The following is a 19,256-nucleotide window of genomic DNA, read 5'->3' as shown; positions in this document are numbered from 1 at the left end:
TGCTTTGTTCAGGCACATTCAGAACACTACGCATTTGAGCCAGTTATTTGTTCGGTTTTTTACCACATGGGTTTATTCTGTTCATATGAATTCAGCTTGAAGAGATAGTTCACCCAAAAAATGAAAATGTTGTCATTACTCACTCCCCCTAAAGTTGCTCCAAACCTCAATGAGTTTCTTTCTTCTGTTGAACACTAAATAATATATTTTAAAGAATGTTGGTAAGTCAATGGGGTCCATCAACTGTCTGGTTACCAACATTCTTTAAAATATCTTTTGTTTTCAAAAGAAGAAAGAAACTCATATAGGTTAGGAACAACTTACCCTCAAGTAAGGACAAAATGTATTTTTGGGTGAACTATCGCTTTAACGTTAGAGCCAGTTTTGTCTACGATCCACGTGACCTCATTATTTATTGTTTAATGTGCGTCTTCATACCCTCTCCAACTGCTTGAATTGCGGAAACTGAAGCCTGATGTTCTTGTGTAACTTGATGTTTTTTTTTTTTTATATATATATATATTACTACAGTTTAATGATAATGCTGTAAATAGATCCTTCATTATGTGCCATTGAGACAAGGCATATTGTTTGAGGCTGCATTCAGCCTAATAATTTCCATAGTGGCACTTCCTTCTAGTCACAATTTAATATATGTGAATTTAAAAGCAGCTACAAAGTATATTATTATTTTTTTTCATCAGTGAAAATGCATTTTTTCGAAGCAAAGCAAAATTTGTACAGCCTGCCATCAATTTGCACATTCAAACAACTGACCGTAAATGTTTATTTGTCTTTTTCACCTTGTTCATAAAACAAATTATTTGTATAGTTTGCTATAAGTTTTATTTAAAGAAACGGTTTTGTGTGTGTTACAATACAATGTGAAAATATTCATTTAATTTGGAAATGCATTCATCTTATTGTACAGTCAATGTTGATAAATCCCTTCTCAAAAACATTTTCCATTTCTGTTTAAATATCTACACTCGCACACACAAGAACAAACATGAGCCAATCTTATGTAGTGGCAAGTGTATTAGTTTATTTATCAAAACATATTTACTCAAATACTGTAAGAACAAAACGAACAATATCAACCTGTTAAGATCCCATTAAATGTGCCTCCATTAGCGATAGACCAAAGACAACTGGTATTTGGCAAAAAGTGAGTTTGTTCACACGTAAAAAAATGTTGAACATTTGACACCAGTCCATATTTAAAGGTACGTTTTGGCGCTCGAGCGGTTAATAAAACTACATGTGTCGGAGCTACTTCTCTCTGTTTATGTCTATGGCGAATCACGCAGGTACTGGGAAAATCCACAGCGGTTGTCGTCCCACTCCATCTAAAATAGTCTGAATATAAACATTTATTATAGGCGTACCGCCGTGACTCGGGATAAGATAAAAACGCAGTTTGGAAGATGGATTAATGATGCACTCGCTTATTATATCAATTTTGGACCTTTAATGTTGGTTCTATTTTAAAAGTATATTTTTAATGTGCCCATATCAACATCAGTTCTTCTGACACTGAATAATGTTGTTCTTTCGGATATGTGCATGAGGACACAAATCATGGAGCTTGAAGCTACAGCTAGACATGCACATTTGGCAGGATTAAACAGGTACAAACGTGAAGATCACAGGTTTAGAGCTTCGGCCACCTTTCTCTCCTCAGGAATACCATTTACCTACAACGAGAGGAGCATTTCAGAAACACGAAATAGACAGTTTATCTGATTCTTTCTCTTTCTTTTTTTTTTAAACACATGATCGCAGATGCAAAGAGTAATACTTGCCTCTAGCCTCCGAAAAGTCGACATACAATAATTATCTCCTTTGTTAGCATGAGTGAATGAACAGTATGTTAGACAGGAAGAGATTTCACAGACGTCTGATGGCAGTTCATTACGTGGACACTGGGGTTCGCTAGAGACTAAGGGCCAGATTTACTAACAGTTTGCACCCTCTTTTGGCTTTAAAAAACAACAGTCAGGATTTACTAAAGACACAGTGAAAAAATAGCGCTGAAAAGGCATGGACACTGACCTCATTAAATATGCATTTGCAGGAGTTTCCCTTTCAGAGGCAATATTTATGGGAGATGATTTAAATGAACCATGCGACATGATTTACTAAGGTTTATGCCATTATTTAACGCCCAAAAAGCAAGTCTTAAAGGCAGGGTAGGTGATTTGTTCCAGAAACATTTTTTACTATGCTGGTTGAAAATCTCTTCACATCTTGATGCATATGGTCCGAATGCACTGATACAAAGTCCTACCTACCTCTCAACATATGTATTTCCATACCTATGAATCTGCAGCAGTCATGTGGTACAGGTTTGTGCTCTTTAAGTTATGTTCATTGTAACTGTAATATTATGTGCTTTGAGACACGAGGTAGTTTAACGCCGTCTCTCGTGACACTTTGCAAACTGTTTGCGCTCATGTGTTTTGAAGGAGGCGTGACTTTGGAGACGCTCTGAAGGAAGGGTGGGATCTTATGCTTTCAAAGCTAGCTCGCTATTGCTAGCCTCTCTGAAAACTGCCCACCCTTCCTTTAAGCCACTTTGCGCCTGTGTTGTTAGTAGATCACATGCACCTAATTATCATTGGCTCTGTTTGTTTGAAATTGCGACCCTACGTGAATTTGCGCTGCTCTTGATAGGTCGCGTTGGTCAATGTGGAAATGATCCTACTGCTTCTGCTCTTTAATGTGCGCATTGTCAGTAAATCACGCGCAGAACTTTCCACTCCCATCAGCACTTTTATTGGACTGCGGTCACACACTAATTTGACCTGTTTAGTAAATCTGGCCCTAAAGCACCAAAACTGTTAAAAAAAAAGTTAACATCTATATCTGTGCCATCTGGTATCAGGTGCTGTTCGTACCAATGGGATGGAAAGCTTTGGCATCAGTATTAGATTCTTCAACTTACCAGAGATCTGCTGCTGTGGTATTTGGATCTGATTTTGAAGATTTCTGTGAATAAACACAAAGCTTTGGTCAAGATGGGCATCACTAGCACTCTGGGATTCAGAACCAATTTCATTAATAAAAAAAATGGCAGAATGATGTTCAGTTGCATAAAAATGCACAAAAGAGACATTACAATCAGTGTCCAACTCACAAACTAATGGCTCCAACTTCTAAACAAATGAGTTTTACTTCTATAATTCTATTTAATATATTTAATTCTATAAAGTTAAAGCCAGTAATTGGGTTGCATTTATGACTATAAAAAAATGATCTATTACACAGTTGGCAATGGAACTGAATTTCTTTTTCAAAAATATATATTTCATAAAAGCAGAATCATTAATGCAACCGACAAGGAACCAAAACTTCTAGGTCAATCTTGCTGATGATAATACACATATGTTGTTTTGATCAGTTCTAAGCTCTTCAAGTCCTCAGTGAGTTAATACCAGGGCACTGAGTGATTCAAGCGTGTTTTTAAAGATATAAACAGTGGATTACAGCAACCTACTTTCTCAACTCTTCTTAAACCAGATCTGCCATTGCCAAACAAGAATTGTGCCTTACTTTCCCCCCAGAATTAAAGCAAAAGAGCCAGGCTCACGTCTGCGTCTGCATGAGCGGCATGCTGGTGGTCTCGTAGTTGTCGGGGTGGATGGGCGGCACCACCTCTCCGCTCACAGGGTGGAAGACCGGCAGTGTCGAGAGAGGCCACGAGATCTCCCGGTTCTTAGACATGCTGCGAAGCTCCTTAGAAGACTTCTGAATGGAGCTGTGGTGAACCAGCTGAATACTGGGAATGGAGGGAGCAACTCAATTACTATTTGCAGCAAATACATGCACAAAAAGTATAATATAGAATATCTGACATTGCTACGCAACCCGACATTTAACATTTATGTAAACACTGAAGTACTAAGTATAACGCTGGGTTCAGGGTAATAAAACTATTAGCAGCATTTCTGTTAATTGAAATAAAGCTGAAATCAAATCAAATAGAAATATTAGTTGAAAAACGTACGTCAGAAGTGATTCTGACGAAGGGGAATTTTAAACGAAATCTTGCCTTTTAAGTTGAAACACTGAAATTATTAACAGTAAAGAAATAAAAACTAAACCCAAAACTGAGGGGGGAAAACCTAAATAGCAATATTTAAAAATATTATTTTTATTAATATAAATAATAAATATTATTATTAAAAATGTTTAACTAAAATTAACATGAAAACTAAAATATATAAATATAATAGTTCATTCAAAATATTAATATTTAAACTATAATAAAACTAAAATAACACTGGTTGGGTTATTATTTATCAACTTCACAAAGGGCTAATGATGAATATTCATGTCTTTTATCACACTACCTCAATTCCACAGTATGAATTATTTACGATTATAATAAGCTGGCATATATCTCTGTCACTGAAGCAGCTGCCCATTGATGACACCATGGAGACACAGAGGCGATTGTATGAATGAGATGGAAATGAACATGTCACCATGATGGAGGATTTGAGATAACAAAACGTGGGAAAAGGGGGACCTATCCAAAGAAAAGAAATAAAGGAGATCCAAAAAAGGAGAAAGAAAAGGCCAAGACCACAGGAGAGGGAACACTTACTCTGGTGTTTGCATGTTTCTTTTTTCCCTAGAAACAAAACAAAATGACTGAATTAAATTCTAATATTAATAGTTAAAGACAACCACACAAAAGCCAATGGAGAGCGAGTCAGGAGGGGAATGGAGGGGGTGCTGCTGATGATGATGATGATGATGATGATGATCTCCTTCAGGCTGAGCTTTGATGGTGGGTGACATCATCAGGAAACACACTGGGATTGGTTGATCATGTGGACGAAACATCTGTCGGAATGGCTCTAAATACAACAGATGGAACCTTTGGACTGAGTGTGCTTTGGTTAATGATTAAATGGTAAAAAAAAACCTGATGCTTGATGAGGATGGTAAGCTGCTTTTTGGCAGGGATGCGACCCTGTCTTGCCTTTCAGAATTTGGCTGTGCACACTAGAAAGCCCTTGTGATCTTCACTTAATTGATTCAAAAGACGCCATACTGGCTCTACATGGTTTATAATGATCAGAAAGGTATCTATCGTTTAAATGTTGATCATTAAACAGTGGCCACTGAGTACAAGTATTACGTATAAGAGCAGGTTTGTGCTTGCTTGTGTGTGAAAGATTGACTCTGAGGGTTTAGCACAGCGAACTTACAGCCCTTCCCGTCGGCAGCACATGGAGTAGCCGAGGATGATGAAGAGGACCAGGGCGACGGCTGAGGGCACCGCCAGGGTGATCAGGAAGTCAGCGAAATAGTCTTTACTCTTCAGTAACTCAGAAGGCGGGTTGTACTCGCCGATGTCTGGCAGCACACCTGTGCCCGGGTCAGGACGGTTACTGTGCACAGGAACAACCTTAGTGATGTCCACCTTCAAGAGCAGAGACAAACTGGGCTCAGTATAAAAAATGCTTCATGTTGTTACAGAATTAATATATTACGTGTATATTCGTGTACAAGTGTTTCTCCAAAACAGTTGATTTTGAAGCACACACTACCGTCCAAAAGTTTGGGGATGGTGTGATTTTTTTTAAATGTTAATGTGAAAATAAATTGATAAAGTTTTGATAAAGTGAAATATTTTTTATTATTACAATATTTTTAAGTCTTCAGTGTCGTATGATCCTTCAGAAATCATTCTAATATGCTGATTTGGGACTCAAGAAACATTTTTTTATTATTATCAGTGTTGAAAACAGTGCCGTCTAATATTTTTTTGTGGAAACTGTGTTCAATTTTTTTGAGGATTCTTTGATAAATAGAAAGTTAGAAAGAGGAAGAACAGCATTTATTTGAAATAGAAATATTTTGTAACATTAAACATGTATTTACTGTCACTACTGTCACTGTCACTATAAGCAAGTTATAATGTCTTAGAAGCCTATGGAGGAGTGAGACAGGACTCAGATTTAATCAAAAATATCTTAATTTGTGTTCCGAAGATGAACGAAGGTCTTACGGGGTTGGAACAACATGAGGGTGAGGAATTACTGACAGAATTTTCACTTTTGGGTGAACTAACCCTTTAATGCATCCTTGCAAAATAAAATATATATATATATATTTTTTATCTTATTGACCACAAACATTTGAACAGTAATGTAGAAAAATTATGTTTTTGACGTCCAATATTTTTACTTTGCCGTCTAATGTTTGATGCCTCTAACATTAATCTAATGTTTACTTTATCTCTAGGTTGTTAAGAATTACCAAAATGTAATAAATACAATTTGAAACATTTAATCTTTAAATGTGCAATGAGTAATGTTTCCTCAAAGTAGCTAGTTTTAAATGTATTTTATTGTAAATAATTTATAAACTAGAATTAATATAATTAGAATTTTGCTTTAAATATTATAAAAATTATATTATTCAATAATAGTTGAAGTCGTAACTGATTGTTCTGCTATTACATGTAAAAATGTAAATGCTTTGTAATAATGTCTCTCTCAGTAAGTCTGTTAATAGTAAAGTTACTGTTGGCACAAACAGCTAAATGTTTTTTCTTCCAAAAGTTGGATATAAGGTAGAGCTGGTGTAATATGTGAGTTGAGATGATGGAAAAATATAAAAAGTTAAAATAAAATAAAATAAAATAAAATAAAATAAAATAAAATAAAATAAAATAAAATAAAATAAAAATAAATTAAATAAAATTAAATAAAATTAAATTCAAACAAGTGTCCCAGGTATTTTATACATATATAAAAGTGCCTCTAAAAGCAAATGCCATGTTTAAAATAAAATAAAATAAAATGAAATGAAATGAAATCCAAACAATTGTCCCTGGTCTTTTATACATATATAAAAGTGCCTCTAAAAGCAAACGTTTATTTGCACACAACAGTGGATTCTACGTTGGACTGGAGATCTGGCGCTCACCAGAGAGATCTTGCACCAGTCGATGTTGAACTGAGCTCTGAACTTCTTATCGCAGCTGATGACGGGCTCCATCTCCTGACTGCAGCGCAGCTGGTTCTGTGGGGTCTCCACCTCTCGAAGGCATGACGAGAACGGCACGTCTGCTCCCACCATCACGTACACACTGTGAACATCACAGAGGCTTAATGAAGAGCTTTCAAGCACAATGTTCACAAATATTCACTAGAAATCTGACAGTGAATTAACACTCAACATAACCACGACGCACAGAAATAAAGCATAAAGACGACAACAATATGGATACTATACATATTCTGTCTGCCAAGATGAATGTGTTTTCTGCTCTGAGACCTTCTAAAATGCCTTCATCTGGAACATTTTATCTTCTGTAAGGAGTACATGAATATTTGATGAACAACTTATGCTAACGCATGAGGGAATTCCTCTAAAGAAACGTGAACAGAGATGGGCAGCCTTATGTAAATTCCCCACAGTGTTTTTCTGCCTTCTCCAACAGGATGTTCTCTTTTTCATGGGTTTTTCTCAAGAACGTTACATCTCATATTTGTTGATATATATCACAATATGCTCAAGTTCTGTGCCAATAAGCTGTTTCTTCATGTGTGATGTTGCTGTCTGAACATGAAAAAGGTCTGCAAAGTTACAAAGGCCGTCCAAAGGGTTTATTCTCTATATCAGTACATACTGTTTTCTGAACTCCCTGAAACGCCTCCATTGTAGTCTTGAGTTTTCTTCCGGGAACGAACACGTCACAATATTCCTCATTTAAATAATTCCCGCACAAGGCATATGCAAAATAAAGGGGGTGAGGCCTGGATGAGTTAGCAATGTGTTGAAACTCCTAGTTATGGTAAGGGGGCGTGACATTTCCCCAGACACGCTCGAAGTGGTTGACCAATCACAACACACTGGTCCAGCCGACCAATCAGAGCACATTGTGCTTTTCAGAAGGAGGGGCTTTATAGAGACAGGAACTAAACAGAGTGTTACAGACAAACTGGGAAGAGATGTGCTGCAACAATGTCAAAAATGTGAAAAATAAGGACATTTTTTGAACATTCAAGCATGAAAACCTATTCTAGTAGGGCATAATGTCCCATTTAGTGTACAGTAATATTTACGTCTTACCCCTCTTTCAGGTCATTGATGGGTAAAGGCACTCGTCCTCCCCGGTCCAGCGCTGAAGTGATGTTGATGGCATTAAGTCTCTCCGGCTGCCACACGTTCTTGACAGCACCGAGAAAATCTCCCAGCACCTCACTGGCCAACATCTCCTCAACGTTCATGTTCTTGATGAAGAACTCGGCCTGATAGGGCAAGGGAAACTCTGCAAGAGAGGAAAGATATGAGCACATCTTCCTGTATGCAATTACAAGTAATACCAAGCTAGGTTACATAACAGTTGGATAATAAGTTGGCTGTCATTTTGAAGTGTCTCTTTCTGGACGAGATGGCAGATGGTGGGCTGCGTCACAGTGAGGTCACATCTGCACTGAAACAGTTGCTCAGCTTAAGGCTAAACACAGATAGTAAACTGAACTGGAATTTCAGAGAATTCAATGTCAAATATAATGTGGTGAATATAAACCAGCTGCTAAAACATACAAACAAATGACGCTATCAGCTGTAGACCTGTCGCGATTACTGATGAATCATCTGATCGTGGTTATTCGCTTTGAGATAAAGGCAATAATTACGCAGTGTAAATTTCAATCTCATTTAGTCAAAGAATATAACAAAATGTGTGTAAAGTACACAAAGATAGTCAAAGGTCTTCCTTCATACGAAATGAAGGTTTGTGGGTTTAATCAGACTGCATTACAACGTATTATAATTAATTATATACATATATTTATTTTCACAAACCATATGGGCCTATTTTATTATAATTTTATTATTATAGGCAATTCCGAGTGAAAAATTGCATATTAGGCTAACATATTAATTGACTTAAATTAAATGGTTAATCACAAATATTTGAATGACAATTAATTTTTTTAATTTAAAATATCGTCTGTTTTTATAAAACTTTTATGACTAATAACAGTAATATTAAAATAACTTTAAATTAATGGGTCTCAAGCATATGCACTAATTTGTGCGTGACATCTGCGTACCAACGTCTTCACAAAGAAATGATGATTCACCAAAAACGTTCATACTAAAATTTAGTCTAAATTACGAAAAAATATAGGAACACGTACGCAATAAGCACTTACACTGTGTGGCCTGTTGAAAAGTTAATCTCATCATGACTATATTACATTATATTCAATAAATGAAAAAATCATACATCTTATATATTTAATCATGTACAGTGCAAGTAATAGTTTCAGCTCCGAGGCTGCTCTGAATAAAGCATCAGATATACGCGTATGCCCTGCTGGCTAGTCAGAGGTCTGTAATCTGTGTTGGTATAAAAGGTGTTTATTGTGTTTGAACTGGTTTTGAGAATGGCACACTTGGCATTGTCTGCAGAGAGAGACGAAAGACTGTAAAGGAAAGGTTGTGCAGAAAGCCCAACCAAAGGAGATGGTTTGGGCGTGTTTTATGCAAATGATTAACCTCAAGCACACGGACAATCATTTAAAATACTCTAAATTCACTAACATTAGAAAGACGTTAAGAACAAATTCATGTGGGAACGCACGTGCTGTGAATTAGCCGGAGATTTTTCATGAGAAGTTCTCCTGTGCGTACAAATACTAAATAATCCACGCAATTATTAGTGAATAAGACCCTAAGTCTGGCTGGTTTATTCTTACACAAACACATGTTTTCCATACTTCAGGATTAAGGTTTTCAGTCAAACAATAGAGTCTTTCTTTGAACATATGGCTGTATGTTATAATGAGATTTGCTAAATCAAAACTGTTCTTGGATCTCACCTTCTGTAGACATGATGTTTATGACCAAGTTGTGCCTGGCAGTTTCAAAAGTGCGTTTATTATACGCTGTAATCTGCAACACACAAGAGGGAAAGTTTAAGCCCGGCTCAGGACAGCTTTACATTCATACCATGCAGAGGATGTCAGAACCAGATGCAAACACACAGTTTCTCAAGGGTACAGAAGAATAACGAAGCCAAATCCTTACATGAATCTAAAGCCTCAACAATGCACAAAGAGGAGATAAGCATTCTTATGCATACAAATTCAACTTTGCCCTGTTACTTTCTATTTTCCTAGAAAAAAAGATTGAATTACTATACACTTAAACAAAACAGGGCCGTAACCGCCGTAGACACTGAACTCACCCCAATAATTAGAAATGGTCAAATCCCCCCCAATATTTGATATTCTCTACACACTTCTCTGTTAGTTGTTTTAGGATGAATAAAAGTTAAATTTTTAGAGGTCTACAGCGAACATCAGTGTCAAAATGATTGAGATGGCCAATCAAATCAAAGAAGGCAGGCATTACAATTCACAGAAGGCGAGTGTGAATTTTGATGCGAAGCTTTAGTTTTAACGGAGGACAAAACAAGATATAAGTAGCTAAATATGTATTATTTAACATGGTAGAAATGTTGTCTGACAGTAATATCAAGTGATGCAAACTACTCTCTTTTTTAATCAAATCAGCGTTTTAATTTGAAAAATCATTTACGTGATTGCATGTGATGCATAAAACGTGCATGTGAAACGTTTTGAGTTTCCGACACGTTAAACACAATTAAGTGTCATTTTTTTAAGACATTTTGATCGATTTAATGCATCCTTGTTTAATAAAATTATACTTTTCTTTCCAAGACAAACCTTACTGTCTTTCGAACAGCAGTGTATATGATGTACACATGTAAGTCTACACATGATAACACACCTCGATGATGGTCGGCTTGCCCACATGCTCAGCTGTTGGAGAGCCATAGAGGACTCCATCACTATGCGAGGTTCTCTGAATGTACCGCAACCATCCAGGCCTGTCTGGATAGCCTTTAAGGTTAGTGTTAAACGTGATGGGGTCGTTACTCGAATCACCTGAAATGGAAAAGTTATTTTCAGAAGTCTTTACTTAAGCAACTAGGTATGAAAGGTTGTGCTTTTACAAAAAGGATGCTGCAAAACAAAACTATTACTGAGACAAATGTTCATTATATTTGTTCTGTGTAATGTTTCCTTAGAAGATATAGGCCCTCAGACCCTGACGTGTCAACTAAGATTAATATGTTTGATGTGCAGTGATATACAAAGTGCAACGTGAACAGGTGTTTCATAAAAATGAATATAGTGAAAGATTTATTCTGTATAGGCATGTTATTGAGTAAGTAGTGGAGTAAGTGTACCTGCTTTCGGATACGGTGGGAACTCCCCTTTAAAGTGTTCTCTCTCTAGCACATGAACGAAAAGCACTCCGGCAGAAGGATAAACGTTGCGGTCGGCGTGTGACTTAGAGAGGATGGTGACCACTGGTGCAGAAAGAAAGGATAAAAGAGTTATTAAGAGCAATGTGATGTGGCAGACAAAATTCCCTCACTGCACACACTAAAGGATCTGCAAATACAATAAAGAAATAGCTATTATATATATATATGTGTGTGTGTGTGTGTGTGTGTGTGTGTGTGTATACGTTACCTTCAAAAGTTTGGAATAATAATTTTGGGTAACATTTTTTTTAAAGAATTTAACACTCATTAAGGACACATTAAATTGATCAAAAATGTATGATACAAAATATTTTTATTTCGTTCTTTTAACTTTTTATTCATCAAAGGATCCTGGAGAAAATTTATCGTGGTTTCCACAAAAATATTAATCAGCACAACTTTTTTCAACATTGATAATAATAATAAATGTTTCTTGAGCAGCAAATCAGCATATTAGAATGATTTCTGAAAGATCATGTGACACTGAGTGATTCAGCTTTGCATCACAGGAATACATTACTTTTTATAATATTTTCAAATACAAAACAGCTATTTTAAATTGCAATATTTATATTTCACAATATTACTGTTTTTATCAAATAAATGCAGCCATGGTGAGCATAAGAGACTTTTTCAAAAAACAATAAAAATATTATCAACTCCAAACTTTTGAATGGTTTATAAAAACCTTAATTATGAAAATAACATTGTCATATTAACTTAAAAAAAAAAAAAAAAGATTTTGTTGTTTCATAATAAATGATTTGATGTTTTAAGACAAACACAGACATAACAGATGTTACAATTTATTAGATTATGTTACATATTATTTAGAGCTTAATAATGTACACTGTCTATTTTAACTTGCATTTATTTTTAATACATTTATGTAACAGGGGTGTGTTTCTTTCTTCTAAAAACCATGTGGGAGTGTGTGAGAATGTGTTATGTGAGCGAGTGGGTGAGCGTGTCTTGGGCATTAGGCCATGGAGTCTCATTGGCTGGTGGACAGTAGTACAGTGTATCGCAATCTCTGAACACTCCACGCTCAATGCAACTCTCACACGCCATTCCCCACCTCTCGCTTTGCACAACTAACTCTTTTCTCTGGCGCAACACACACTATTATTTAAGAGGAAAGAGATTGTTTTTTCCCCCATCAGTTTATAATAGATACTGGAGAGATGGTTGTCAGTGTCTCTTTCTTTTCTCACTTTGAGTCAGCTGGGAGGAAGCTGGTTTTGAATCTCTGCTACACTGGGAGAAAGCAACTACAGAAACGCTAGATTTCGTCACGCTTTCAAACACAAAACAGCTCCTAGTACATCACTCGAGGCCGACCGTGTGCTTACACCGAGGCTGCAAACTCGCTCAAACACATTAAGCTGATCAGAACAGCACAAACCAAGAGTGATCTCAAGACATCTGGAAGCATAAATGGGTTACACAAACAGAGCTGACAAAAATATGAACACATTAAGATAAAATAATCTTTTGATACGTCAACAAACAAACTAAACTGCTGGTCCTGTGGATTAGAACCAGCCTACATCGTTAATTCATCATTCAACATGTTTAATGCCTATAAGAGTATATAATGCACATCAAATATTTGTTATATATATTTACATAAAGGATATACAGTTAATATTTGTATTAACATTTTATTTAAATTTGTATTTTTTTTTTTTTATATAATAAATGTAATATTATAAAATAAATGTAAATTACTGATGCAATGCAGACAGTGCATGCAAATAAACAACACTCTCGGCAAGCACAATTCATTCTTAGTGAGTTCCGAAATGATGTCTATCAATAAAGGCCTGTTTACACTAACACAAATTAAACAGAGCCTCAAACATTTAATTTGAATGAACGGCTGTTAATGGATCATTTCAGACACAAATATTCACATGCCGTCAATGCAACAGATTTTTTTAAGGACAGGTGTTCAGAAGAAAACTGGGCAAATTCAGAGTTCTGGTCACACACCCAGAGTTGTGACATAAAACTGCGATCACAAACAAACTGTTTTGTTAAGCGACAGTGAACAGCAGAGGAAGAATCCAGAACCGGCTCTCTTGTCTCTGTACTCTTGTATTTGGTATTTTATATATATATCGTCGACGACGAGACGACTCGACCCTGGCGATATGTTTATGCCCTAAATTAATACATGATTAACTAACTGTATTTTTCTATGTACATTTCTGAAATGCACTTTTCTGTAAAGCTGTTTTGAAACAATATGTATTGTGAAAAGCGCTATACAAATAAATTTGAATTGAATTGAATATACACTGTAATAAATAGGGGTACAGTAGGAGTCCATTTCTGTCCCCCAAGGTACAATCTACACTAACGTACCACATAGGGCTTATTATTGGACCTCAAGGTACATATATGTACCTTTTTGAGGGTCAAAAAGCATTAAAAGGTACATATAAAGGTTAAGGTACAATATTGTACCCTTGAGGGTACAGCCCCAGTGACAAGCCATTGTACCCCTAAAGGTACAATTATGTACTTTATTTTCTGAGAGTGTATATATATATATATATATATATATATATAACAGTGTTGTGATTCAGGTGACCTGAGTTCACGGACCTTTCCCGATCCCATCCCCTTCTTTCTCTTCATCCTTCGCTTCCTGTCTACATACTGTCCTATCATAATTAAAAAAAAGGCATAAACGGCAACAAAAAAAATACAAAAATTAAAACAGTGAATCCAAAATCGTCCAACTTAAAATAGTGTTTAAGCAAATTGTCAAACGCCGACTGATGCCACGAATCACCAGATTACAGCACATCCCTTCTCAGACATTCACGATCTTACAAATGCCAACTGAACATGTTCAGTCGGTGAATACAAGTGCCAATAAAGGCCAACAGACACCGACAGACACACTGATCAAAACCCAACAAAGTGTCTGTTGCCATTGGTTGGCGTCTGTCGGTGCGTTGTGAATTGGCCTTTTGACTTCCTTTCTTCTTCATGAGAAGTGGGTGTCTGAAACAGAAAGTTGTGCAGAGCTTTGTGTCATGGCGTAACCTGGTATTTCTGCTTTTCTTGGCAGTAAGCAGTTTTTAAGCATGCAATAACATGACAAAATTGAAGCATGCAATAACATGGCAATAGATTGAAAATCTAACCGATTTTTTGCTTCGTACATTAAGCCCTCGGCCTTAAGACTACGCAACGATCTCTGTTAATGTGCAGATATCACAGAAATCCACACTTAATGCAAACACTGTTATGGGCTTTCTGAACAGCTGTGTCTTTACTAATGCTTTTCTCCATGGCGGGAGTATTGATCTGTTTCTGTGGTGTTGATAGCTGTGGTTTTGTACGTATGCACAGATGCAAGCTTTGAATAATTGGAGTGCCAGATGGTTTATTCTGTCACCCTGTGGGCGACCTTAGCCCAGAGCCTGATATAAACCCGACAGAGACAAAACCACATCCCAGACCCTCTGAAATGATTCGAATACTATGTGAACTCAAGGAAAACTGAAGGTGATGCACAACACTATATTCTAATAGATCAACCATTAATGGTTAATGGCAAACTTTGCGACACTAAGTAATGGCACATGCGCAAACTCACACAAATCACTGACGGGCCCTTTAGTAGAAATGGCTAATCCTGGTTTATGATTTTATGGGCCGACCTTGTGAAGATATTCATCATGTGCCAACTGAGAAAAGACATTTTCTCTTTCGCTCCCTCCCTTTTCGTGACACAGCCGGGGATGTCCTACTGAACTGTCGAATCAGCTCTGTGCTGACTTCTCTTTTCAGGTCAAGAGGAATTCATGCACTTCACGATTCATAGGGAAGAAAAAAAACAGTGCAGACTACTTGCAGGATTGTGAAGACGTCAAACTGTTCAAAGTACTGGTCAATGGAAGTCAATGCTATGCACAAAACTGGGTCAGCCTGTCAAGACTAAGCTGTAGCCGGGAACACACTCATGGTGAAGTGAAATAACGCTTTTCTCAAGCCGTCCATTTATCAGGTAATGCTGATTTTCATTTTGATACATTTGAAGAAGGGAACACATTCATTTATAATGCTAAATGTATTACGCAGATCAAACAATTTATGTCAAACTGTAAAGCAAACATGTAATATATTAGAGGCTGCATCACTGCATGTTATAGCCTAATATACAAGTAGTTTTGTTAAAGAAGTAGTTCTTCCCCCTCCTATTTCAAAAGAGTCAAGGGGAAGGTGAATTAAACAGGTTGGTGATTCAACAGGGTGGCAGGTGTTAAGCCCAAAAAGCTTTGCACAGTAAAGTGCTGTGCGTGTGTTACGATCACTTCAAACACGTCGGCTTTGTCTCAAAAACCTAGTGAGCTGCCTACCTAGTCAGCCTTTTGAACATCACAGGAACATGTCTCATTTTGGCTGTCCGGCTTAAGCGTTCCTATGAAGCCCAAAGCTTCTGTATTGGTATTTCGTAAACAAATCAGAGTTTTAAATGAATCTTTAAAGTGAACAAACCCAACCGTTGGGTTTAAAAAAATCATTAAAAAAATGCAAACCAACAATTGGGTTTGTCCATATTTGACCCAAACATGGGTTGAAACAACCCAGCATTTTTTAGAATAAGTCTTTCCAATTCACTTGACTCATTTTTTATTCACCTACGATTACAGTTGTTATTTTTCTTGATTAAAGTAATTCACAACAGTTGACAAAATTGATAAAACGATAGATTTGCTTTGTTATTTTCTAGGGTCTCCTAGTCGATTTTAAACATTAATCACCTGCAGAGAAGGCCACTAAATGAATCAGTGAATCAATTCAAAAGATTCGAATCACTGGAATGAATCACGTTCCCCAGCACTACTAGACAGGCAGCATACCAGTTTTTGAAACACATCCAATCTTTCCAATCACTCACCGCCAGTCTGAAACACAGATCTCTGTTTGGAGCCGATTAAAGCCAGGGTTTGGCCGTCTATGCCACTGGCAGAACGAACAATTGCGGCTTTTACAACGGACAAAGAGGAATAATAGATATGAAAATGTCATAAAACAATTTACTATGAAAAACGTTGTCGTTATTTTACAAGAAGCATATGAACCAATATATGTGGTTTGCAATTAGGACCAGTATAATACCAAACTGAATGTATTAAATAATATATTACAGGTGGAATTCGCGATATTAACGTCAACTACACGCTGATATAGGCTACCATATCTGAATGATCGGTTAACTGTCAGTCGGTTTATTCATATGGTGTAGCAGGAGAGCTATTCCGTTAGCCAGCGAGCTAGCTCTCATCCAACGGAAAAGAACTAGTATTTCTCCCAGTGTCGTCGTCTCGAGTCTATATACGTACCCACTATGAGCCCCACGAAAATGCCGACCGAGGCCATCGTTCAGTGTCCGCAGTGGCTCTTAACAGCACACATTTGAGGAATCGCTGGTGGTCCTCGGGATCTGCCTGTGACAGCCATAAGCATCACCATCATCATCCTCCTCCGCTGCTCGGATTCCTCCCACTCACTGAGGCTGATGGGCGCTGGTTGGCTGAAAACATCTGGCGCAGATGCTGGAAAAAATATATAATCACAAGCTATATTTACAGGGGGACCCGGTTAGGACGGGATGGAAAACATATGTAGCACATACCATACAGTTAATTAAAAAAAAAAAATGTTTTTTAATGCAAATCGAATTGCGTAAGCATATGCTTTTTTTAGGATAGCTATGTTAAATGTAGGCTATTAAATGTTTAATTTAGCCTAAATAATATCTACCCAACTATAGCTCCTACATTCAGTAAAATTGACGAAGAAACTATGCTTATATTATTTGGTAACACTTTATTTGAATGTGTCCTTACACATGTTACATAGTAATAACTAGTCATAATTACATGCCTAAACACCAAACCCTAATCCTACCTTAACCCTATAGTAAGTAAGCTACATGTAGTTAATTACTATTACTCAGTAGCCTACTTAAATGTATAATTACACTGTAACGGGGACACATTAAAATAAAGGGTAACCAATTATTTTGTCAATTCGATCAAATACATTTGCTTTGGGAGGATTCAAGTTGTTATCTATCTCATTTTATAAAATTATTGAACCTATTGTTCATTTCTTTGTTTTGCATTGAAATTTTTTATTCCACAATAACACATTTCTCAACACTTTGCTAAGATTTGAAGTCTTGGTAACACTCTATTTTAAGGTGACGTAGTTACACGTTACTATGTACTTACTTACTATAGTAAATTATGCATAATTAAGTAAATAACCCTAAGTACATGTAATTAATACAATGTACAATGTAACTACGTCACCTTAAAATGAAGTGAAAATTAAGTCTTTCTTAATGAGATTTCCCTTACTGTAAAATCGTTAAAATGTACAAATAATAAAATTAATAAATTAAGTACTTGATCTTATCTTTCTTACTGATTTAGGTGTCCTTTGTTTACCTGTTTGTATTTCCCCCTTTCTTTCCTTTTACATTTTTGCAATTAAAAAAATATTAAAATAAAAACAATAGTCATTATATTATACAATTTTAAATTGGCTGAAAAGTAAAATGAGCTTATCATTGCAGATTGTGACTTTAACTAAAGTGCATTTTATTATTTTTGAATTGGTGATCTCCTAAATATAATAAGTGCTGTAAATGAAGCAATGACAGAAACACAACCTCTCTCTGAGGATAATGCACAGGAGGCTCCTCCCTCCCTCCCCCATCCATCCATCATGCCCCATAAGCTCTAAAGATGACAATGAGATAAGGTCTATTAAAATGTATTCAACCCCCTGTGGAGAGGCTGAGGACACAGATGGCCATGATGACCACTTGCACTGTGCACAATGCCACACAACTGGACGGTCTATAGTGAGCACCACGAGTGATTCAACAAACCGTCTGTTGGTTTTGTATCAGTTTTTTTTTTTTTTTTTTACCTCATGAGTGCAACCAGGCTGCATCTTGTGTCACCAAGATTTTAGGTTGCTAAGCAACATCTCCAGACAACCTCTCTGACAGGAATACAAGCATGATCAAGTGTTATGCAATACATAGTATAAAAAAATAAAATAAAAAAAAACCTGAGGATGTAACAGAATATTTATATTGTCAATTATACAACACATTCTGCAACAATTTAGCAGTTGCATTAAAATCCTTTCTTTTTTTCTTTTTCTTTTCTTTTTTTTTTTTGGCTAAAGGCAAACAAATAAATTGGGGTTCATGCAACATATGCTTAATGAAACAAACAGGAAGTTAACAAATCCATTTTCACATCACCCTAAATCCATATAAATTAGAAGGTTACATATCCTCCTTCTTTTAATAATTGATTATTTCTAAAATTGTATAATTCACATATTTGTCTCACAAATCACCTATTAATGCCTTTATGCTGCAAAGGCGGCACAGACGCTGATGAAGTGGCATATATAACACAAAAAGTGCATTTACACTACACAGAAGCAGCAAAAATGCATTTACATGGAAATTACAATTGCAATTGTATTGATTGATTATTCTCGTCACCACGTGGCCTTGTATCACTCCAGCACGACCACTGTAGTTAATATTATTCTGCGATATTACTTTCTTTCCTTTGCCAGACTGCAGTTTGCTTGTTCCCCCTCTATACAGATTACTGGACCGAACCATTTGTGAAAATTAAGGTTACACACCTGTCAATTGTCGAAGCTCTCATGACAATAGAACATAGTCGAGAACCCGAATTAGTTGCAGTGAATACATGAAGAAAGACGGAAATTGCTCTGTCTAAACTGATAGTTTGACTCTGAATAGTCTTGTGTATCAACAACACCCCTACTGAGGGAATGGCGGCATCACCCCTCGCCTGCAATGGCGTTGTCTAGCTGTGCGCGCGCGCGCGTGCGT

General features: G+C 36.5%; 2 protein-coding genes across 6 annotated transcripts in view; one reads left to right on the top strand and one right to left on the bottom strand.

Moving 5' to 3' along the window:
- Nucleotides 1-1,020: 1,020 nt before the first annotated feature.
- Nucleotides 1,021-19,232, bottom strand: sgce (sarcoglycan, epsilon). Of its 5 annotated transcripts, none has more exons than XM_084423170.1 (13): nt 19,043-19,232; nt 16,702-16,914; nt 11,255-11,377; nt 10,792-10,949; nt 9,858-9,930; nt 8,098-8,296; nt 6,949-7,111; nt 5,223-5,437; nt 4,613-4,639; nt 3,593-3,781; nt 2,948-2,991; nt 1,806-1,843; nt 1,021-1,697 (listed from the first exon to the last, which is right to left on the bottom strand). In XM_084423170.1, exons 2-13 carry the CDS (start codon nt 16,736-16,738, stop codon nt 1,647-1,649), a joined length of 1,317 nt encoding a protein of 438 aa, XP_084279296.1. In that variant the 5' UTR covers nt 16,739-16,914; nt 19,043-19,232; the 3' UTR covers nt 1,021-1,646. The 5 variants fall into 5 exon arrangements, with proteins under 5 accessions (XP_084279296.1, XP_084279300.1, XP_084279298.1 ...); XM_084423174.1 differs by lacking the exon at nt 19,043-19,232 and adding an exon at nt 16,257-16,343 and having other exon boundaries at nt 16,702-16,873; XM_084423172.1 differs by lacking the exon at nt 1,806-1,843 and having other exon boundaries at nt 19,043-19,184.
- ppp1r9a (protein phosphatase 1, regulatory subunit 9A) overlaps nt 15,082-19,256 on the top strand; it is a 57,473-nt gene continuing 53,298 nt past the window's right edge. The window contains exon 1 of the mRNA XM_084423166.1: nt 15,082-15,362. The gene's annotated coding sequence lies outside the window, so the exon portion shown is untranslated. The remainder of the gene's footprint in view (nt 15,363-19,256) is intronic.

Source organism: Rutilus rutilus, assembly GCF_951802725.1.
Source record: "Rutilus rutilus genome assembly, chromosome: 11".
NCBI lineage: Eukaryota > Metazoa > Chordata > Actinopteri > Cypriniformes > Leuciscidae > Rutilus > Rutilus rutilus.
Note: the sequence above shows the minus strand (reverse complement) of the source record. Positions and strands in the feature narration are given on the sequence as shown.

What these genes read in the sequence shown, in the direction of transcription:
- sgce (XM_084423174.1), bottom strand. Translation starts at nt 16,738, where the DNA reads ATGGCCTCGGTCGGCATTTTCGTGGGGCTCATAGTGG. An exon ending in ACTGGTGCAAGATCTCTCTG is followed by an intron (nt 5,438 to 6,948) that starts GTGAGCGCCAGA and finishes CTGCTCTTGAAG; the next exon opens with GTGGACATCACTAAGGTTGT. An exon ending in TGCTGCCGACGGGAAGGGCT is followed by an intron (nt 4,640 to 5,222) that starts GTAAGTTCGCTG and finishes TTTTGTTTCTAG; the next exon opens with GGAAAAAAGAAACATGCAAA.